This window comes from Leptonotus elevatus, chromosome 17 (genome assembly GCF_054856555.1).
Source record: "Leptonotus elevatus isolate MCC_2025b chromosome 17, RoL_Lele_1.0, whole genome shotgun sequence".
Lineage (NCBI taxonomy): Eukaryota > Metazoa > Chordata > Actinopteri > Syngnathiformes > Syngnathidae > Leptonotus > Leptonotus elevatus.
In genome coordinates, this window is record NC_141255.1 from 11,831,329 (window position 1) to 11,838,913 (window position 7,585).

The window sequence follows — 7,585 nt, forward strand, 5'->3', positions numbered from 1 at the left end:
ATATAAATAAAGATGCGCTGAGTTGGGAAGTATAACTTTTATTACAGTCTTTAGAGGAAAATCAATGGCCCACAGCTACAGTCAGATGGTACTAGACCAATTTAGAAGAGCTCATACTTAAAACTAACAGTGCAATATAACAGTAAAACAAGCATGTCACAACACAAAAGTATTTGTATATTTTATACAATGTAAACAACAACAACAACTGTACACGAATGAACACAAATGGGTGTGGTTTGTCTGTGCACGCTTTGGTGTGGCCTGAATGTTTCACAGTGGATTGGTCGGTTAATACATATAGCACCGTTATTTTGGCAGAGAGAGGCCGAGGGGGTTACCATGGCAACTTCCATAAACAATCTGAAGAAAAATGTGCCGCGGAAACTGAAAATATTAAACAACAACAACCCTTAAAAGGCACTTATCTCGCAAATGTATCAGCTCATGTGTTTTATTTTTGTTTTGTTTCGCATGACCTAAAACTCTTCTCTTTACAGTACTCTTACAGTTCTGCAAAATACCCTTATGGTAAAAGTCACAATAATTCAAGTACCTGAATGCATCAACAAGTCATGCTGAACTCTGAAACATAACAGTTGCCAAGTCACAGAACACACACAGCCACACAAGTAATGGATGAAAACTGGCTTCTTCTTTTTTTTTCCAAGACTCTACCTTCACAGTAATGTCTGAAATCAATTGAGCCAGTAACACATTCCTGTCCAAAAACATACTTAGTGCTTCAAGTATTCTGTTACAGTCCATGTAGTAAATATATATTAACTAAAAACATAAATAGGAATTAATAAGCAAGTGTGATTAGGGGGCGAAGGTCATTTGATTTAAAATTTGAGAAAGGAAAAAGAAAAGTAAGACTTTAAAACTTGTAGTGGCAAATACCTACCACAGGATGGCCCTGCTTCACTCAGAACATGGCCTATTGTTTGTTTTAACGCCTAATAAATTATTTATCAGTCTATGGAAGATGTATAGAGAACCCCTGAAAACCCACAAGTAATTGACACCCATTCAAAAAGGTTTGACGTGGGTTTGTCCTGAGTACAAAACAGCCAAATTTGCAAATGCGGAGGTTCAGTCATTTCATTCCCTAACTTTAAATATCACCTGTAAGGCTTTATAGCTCATTGGTAGTGTCAGATGTCCAACAAGGGGAATGCTGGCTGATGTCCAGCCTCCTCTGCGCGGATCCCCGCTTTCGGCCTGCGGGTGCTGCGCTGACACCTTCCGCGGTGCCCGGAGTCCGGAAGAAAGCCTTGGAGGCGGGTGCTGGGATCTCCTTTGGAGTGTGCGGAGTCTGTAAAACCACAATCAGATTAGCTCATCCTTTTCGATTTGCGAAGCCCTTGCATACATGTGTGCGGGTCGCCTTTACCGGTGGTCGCGGTTTGGGTGTAGGATGCGCCACCCCGGAGGTCCACTGGTTGCCCTGTTCCGGAGTGGAAGGCGATAGAGCAGGCGACACCTGGCCAATCTCTGGCGCCAGGCTGTAAGGCGCCGCCGCCGCCACCATAAAGTGCGCAGGCAGGTTGAAACCCACCTGGGCGTCTGAGCCCTGCAGGGGGTAGTGGGAGATGGCAGTCGACGGCACCAGTACGTAGGGCAGCGCCAGCGGGGGGATGGTACCAGTGGGGAGATGGGCTGAGGGCTGGCCGGAGGGGAGCAGGAAGTTGAGGCTTTTCAGACCTGAAAAAAAAAAGAAAAAAAAAGAAAAAGCAAAATACATCTTAGTAATCCGTTTTGTATTGTATATTAAAGACATTGTGTGGTCATGTTGAGGAGGCTTTACCTGTATTGTTTGGCACGTAGAGGTAGTGTGACGCCTGCGTGCCATTGGCGTTCTCATCTGACGCTTCTGACATGCTGCTTTGAGTTTGCTGAGAGATAAGCAGTGATGAATTATTCAATGGATGCTTCCCATTTACTCAGTCAGTCCCTACTAATTTTATGCATAATTGAGCCGTAGAAGGAAAGTAATAGTTCTGATCAATGTATCAGTCAAAATCTTTTTCAATACTATTAATGTTCTGTAGTAGGGGTGTGAATTGCCTCGTAGCTGGCGATTCGATTCGTATCACGATTCGATTAATCCCGATACGAATCTGTAAATTAATTATTACGATTTTTTTTGTAACTCAAATTTAGAAAATACTAATCAGTAAACTTGTACATGTACACTGTAAGATTTGTATGAACATGTGTTTATTTATCTGAAAATTCAGGCATTTAACAAACAGGTTGCGGTCTGTTTCATGTTTGAACAGCACTGAAATAAAAAAATGGCTTAATATTCCATTAATATAATATTCTTTCATGCTTAATGTGTGAATACTAACCCTAAGTAAGACGTTTTGTTGAATATTCCTATAAAAAAATTGATGTTTAAAAATCTATTCGAGAATTGCGCGCTGTAATATCGCGATTATATTGCCAAATCGATTTTTTATATTAAAGGTACAATCAGATTGTTGCGGCTGGACTCAACTGTTGAGAGTATAAAGCATTCAAGAGAGATGAATTACAGAGGAATAAAACTATTTTTTTTTTATTGTTATTTTAATTATTATAACAGTATATTGTGATCATGTACAAATGTTTATTAGCGGTAAGGCATACATTTCAGAGACCATAAAAAATATTTAACCAATATATCAAGTTAATTAATTGTTATTATACAGTATAGTTATAATTCCCTTGTATTGCAAAGAGACTTTGTTAACATTGTGTTTGTACAAATGCTTAAGGCATATATTTCAGTTTATATGTCTGTTTAATAAAACAAATTAAAACAAATTATCCACTATGCTAATGGTAGCGCATTAAATTGCATTTGTACTTTTTTTTTGTATTTATTTATAGTTCTATAGAATAGGTATTTTTTCCCATTAACCGTTCAACTAAAATGTTTAGTCTGATTTTTTTTTTGTGATAATTTAGGAAATGAAATAGAAATGCAAAAATGTGTCAGAATGAATAGATTCACATTTCACAACACTAATTATAAAGGTAATTGCAGCCACCTACTGGCAAGCAGGCCATTTCAATATGCTTTATTGGGCTCACACAAAAGAAAATTCTTAATGCCTCACCACCTGCTGAAAATGAAATAAAATCGGTTTTAGTTTATGCCTCACCTCCTGTCCTCGCTCAAAACCAGATCGACTTTTCTTGACCGCCACAACCTCCTCTTCCTCCACGGATTCTCTCCATCTCTTCTTCCCCTCTGTCGGTTCCTCCCTCGGCGACCCGGGGCCCTCGGCGGCGCCGTTGGGCTTGCTGATCACGTAGGGCTGGTTGTACAACATGACCACGGAGGCCTGGGACAGGCTGGATTGGTAGGCCAGGCAGGGGTTTGATGAGGACAGAGTAAAGAGCTGCTCCGGGTGCAAGGCTGGGACCAGCAGGGTGGGCTGCGTGGAAGACGAAGCCGGGTTTCTGCAGAGGAACGGGTAGCGTCAAACTAGCAACATGACATTAAGTATTGTGGATTTTATTTGGGCACTTTCTATTTCTGCCTTCAGAAACTAAGACGAGTTAAAAACAAAAATAAACTGTTTATAAATTCCATTTGTATTTATAGTTTCATTATATAAATTAAAAAACAAATTATAGCCAGGGAGGGATTTGCATTTGGAATACATTATAATATTTGTATTTGTCAATAAGTTTATAGAATACAACAAAATTGTCCTTTTACTCAAACATACAGAAAATAGCTCATTTATTTATTGCAGTCCCCCCCCACTCCCAGAACGGTGTGTATTTTCCTACTTTCTACATGAATATCCAAATAAATGCCATTATCACACAAATTAAAACTACATTTTTATATAATATTTCGTTAAAAATGAATGAAAAACCACCATAAAACGAAATCTTAAAATGCACTGATATAAAAACAAAACATTAAACTCACAGTCAGCTGCTGTTCTCATAATTTGCTGATTAAGTCATTCACTGCCATTGACGACTATAGACGTCAAAAATTCATGTGAACTATTTCGATTAGTTAAAAAAATATATATTTTTATTTTTTATGAAAACCTAGAATAGTTTTTATTGTACATTTATAACAGATATAAAATTATCATGCGATTAAATGCCACTTATTTTTAATATTTTGTTTTTAATTAGGCCTGTCAGGCGATTAAATTTTTTAATTGTAATTAATCATATGACTTTACTAGTTAACTAATCACAAATTTTGTATCGGTTTGAAATTTACAAAAAAAAATTTTTCTAGGTTTTCATACTCCTTTCATACTTTCATACTTGTTAGCAAAAGTGGGAACAAATGTTCAACTAATAGAAATAGTTTAAATGAATTTTTGACGTCTATAGCCGTCAATGGCAGCGAATGAGTTCATGTGTAATTATAGCTGTAGAACTCACCCATTGTGATTTCCAAACTCCAGTCGACAGACTGCTTCGCCGGCTCCCATCTTGATGGAATAATCCAGCGGCTGAGGTGCAAACCCTGCGTAAGAAAATTGTGATGAGCTCACCCTCGTTCACAAGATGCGACACTAAAGAAGCATCGCTCACCGTTCATGTCCGTGCACGGGCTGCTTGGTGCCGAGCAGATCCGCCGCTGGATGGCCACGGACGTCGGGATGAGGTTATAAGAGGCGTGGCGTGCCATCTTGGCTTTCCTGAGGTCCTGACCTTCAGGCAGGGTGGCGCCCACAACAGAACCAGCTATAGCAGATAAAGAGATAAAAAATGTGTTACACAGTAGAAGCTTGCCGATCGATAAGTCCGAGATACGCACCAGAATTGTTGAAATCCACCGGTCCCAACCATCGAAAAGCCGGCTTCCTGCCTCGCTCATCTCGCACGTGCACTTTCTTTATGAGGCCCAGGCTGGTCAGCACATTAGCAATATCGTAGAGACGCCGCACCATGGCTGAAAGACACACGCGTGTTTATTTATTTATTATTTATTTACAAAATAGGGAAACAAATCAACACAGCAGTGCCGGTGCTCACTTTTGTACTTGCTGTGACTGGACGAGTCCTGGCTCTCCTCAATGAGAACCTTCGCCGCTGCTTCCAGAGTGACAGTCTGTGACTTGGACACCAGGAAGAGCATGACGAACTTTTGGCTCATGATGCGCAGGGATTTGTCTTTCCTGTTTCCAGACGCTGCGGACAACGTGCAGATAAAATTGTCAAAACTGGGAGGAAAGTAGTAGGTAGTGTAGTAACATGAATTGAGAGTCTTGGATTTTTTTGTTCGAGGAGCAAGCGAAGTGTAACTTTTGAGGCGCGTTGCCATGGAAACCACGCCGCTATGGTGTTTTATTTTTATTTTTATCCAGGACACATTCATTCCTACCGTGGACGTTGTCGTCTTCCCCGCCGTCGCCCTCCTGGCCCCGCCCGGCCTCCCTGGCGGCGAGCTCCATTTGCCGGCGGTAGCCCTGCTGGTGGCCTCGACGCTGCAGCTCCTGCAGCGTGGTCGCCAGGCGCAGGCGGCCGTGCCACGTGTAGCTGTTCTTAGCCTTGCGGCCGACGATCATGAGGGACTCCAGCACATTGACGATGTCGTAGATGCGCCGCCGCTCCACCCCTGACAGAATTGAATTTGAAAAATATTATAATACACACACACACACACACAAAAACGTGAGGTGTGTGTGTGTGTGTAGTTGGTCACGGGAGGAAAAAAAACAGTCAGTCAAGGTACCACTATAATTACCATTGGTTCTTACCCAGGCTGTTTGCCACCTCATCCAGGGAGATCGAAATTGGATTGTCGTGTGCCGGATAATCCGGGTAGAGAGCCAGGAACTTTTGGCACAGCAAACCCAAGCTCTTCTGCTTCCTGCTCGGCTTCTTCTCGGCGTCGTCGTCCTCTTCCACTGCTTCGAACTGGAAGAAAACGCGCGTTTATTGTATTTGATGTCAGGCTTCAGCTTTAGGTCATGGTTTTGATGATGAATCTTTCACCTGGTCCTCAGCCACCTCGCCATCGTCTTTGGCTGTAGCCGCACTTTCCGATTCGTTTTCTATTGGCCTAAAAAGCACTTTTCTCATCTCGCGGTTTCGGATGTCAGGACTGGCGGCGTTGATCAGCATCTTCAGGTTGGCTGTGGGCGACCAGGGTTCGGGCTCAGTGGCATGTTTGACCGGGGTGACGTGGAGAGAGTCTGGGGTGCCGCCTTTCCGCTTCATCACGGGTACGCATGGCTCGGTAGACTGTGTCGGGGTGGATTTCCTCCAAACTGTGAATATATTTTCCTGTAACAGAGACCATTTTCAAATGTTGCTGTTTAAGTACTGTTAGTGTAGTGTTTTCTCAATTTCCTTATATGGAAGCACTTTTCTAACTTGCCCACTTTAACTTTTATCTGGCAGTCTTACCTTCTGTTCACTTTTCCTTGAACTTGTAAGATCCTTCAGTGCAAGACATTCAACTTCCATTTTCTTCTTTTTAGAGGGGGAATCTGCATTACAATACAAACAAGACTATCAATAGGTGGTAAAAGCATAAACAATCTCATGACTAGAGATGTTAAACATAAACCATGCTAGGAAAAAAAAAAAAACTAAGAGGGCAGCTTAATTTGGCGCTAAGATAACTAGTTACTTGTAGTGCCTTTCTCATCCTAATTTAAACGATCACCATTGTAATTAAGTACTTGCAGTTACTCCTTCACAGCATATAAATTGATCTGGCGTGTTAATCAGCACTTTGATCTCACACATTTACATGTAACATCTACGACCTAGTTGCCCTAATGACTCATAAATACGCCATTTCTACTGCAGCTTCGCATTTAATACATACCAGAAGGTAAGGTAGATAATATCGTTCAATAGTCGATATTGTTGGATGGGTATGTAACATTGGCGCCTAGTCCAAACTCAAATCAGGCGTTCAAAGCTGAAAATATGCCCACCTTGCCGCTGTTTTAGCTGTAAAAGCTAAACGATCCACTCCGACTCGGTCCTCTTCCAGAAAGAAAGTCGTCGTCGTGGATTCCTCTCGTCAAGCCACCATCGCAGCTAATTTTCCCTCTTTAAAATAAGTGGCCATCCACCCCACTACTTATTCCGGTGGAGGAATTTCTGCACTGTCCTGTGGAGACTCTGCATCACCCGCTCAAGCTTGCTTTCTGGCGCTCTTCGACATCTGGCACCGGCCGGCCAATCAGAGTAGCGCTTGGTGTGACGTCGCATAAATGTTAGCCAATGAGAGAGGCCGTATTTGCCTGCTCTTCAAGTTTTCTACCAATGGATGCGAATTATCGACCACGCCTCTTGAGAGTTGTGTTGGCGGGGCAACAGGCGCGCTGCCTCAAAGCTTGAGAAGGGAGAAGAGGTCTCATAAGATTGCGTAACATATGGACAACACCCGGGCATATTTCCGCAATGCAAATGCTTCCTTTACACGGAGAAAAAAAAACGTATTGTAAGCAGGCAGATTGTAGTCAAACATTATTTCATCACGTTTTCAACTCAAAATAATCATCACGAATCAAATTACAAGGATCAAAAGAACAAGGTTTTTCAATGAGCAGAGAGCACCATTGCACTGTTTCATTATAATAATAATAAT

General features: G+C 41.8%; 1 protein-coding gene across 2 annotated transcripts; it reads right to left on the reverse strand.

Moving 5' to 3' along the window:
- Positions 1-22: 22 nt before the first annotated feature.
- Positions 23-7,139, reverse strand: e2f7 (E2F transcription factor 7). 2 transcript variants are annotated; one of them, XM_086059712.1, is made up of 13 exons: positions 6,927-7,139; positions 6,388-6,470; positions 5,974-6,264; positions 5,736-5,895; positions 5,360-5,593; positions 5,011-5,166; positions 4,793-4,927; positions 4,567-4,719; positions 4,414-4,498; positions 3,156-3,456; positions 1,811-1,898; positions 1,397-1,707; positions 23-1,318 (listed from the first exon to the last, which is right to left on the reverse strand). In XM_086059712.1, exons 2-13 carry the CDS (start codon positions 6,445-6,447, stop codon positions 1,139-1,141), a joined length of 2,154 nt encoding a protein of 717 aa, XP_085915838.1. In that variant the 5' UTR covers positions 6,448-6,470; positions 6,927-7,139; the 3' UTR covers positions 23-1,138. The 2 variants fall into 2 exon arrangements, with proteins under 2 accessions (XP_085915838.1, XP_085915839.1); XM_086059713.1 differs by lacking the exons at positions 6,388-6,470; positions 6,927-7,139 and having other exon boundaries at positions 5,723-5,895; positions 5,974-6,132.
- Positions 7,140-7,585: the final 446 nt, after the last annotated feature.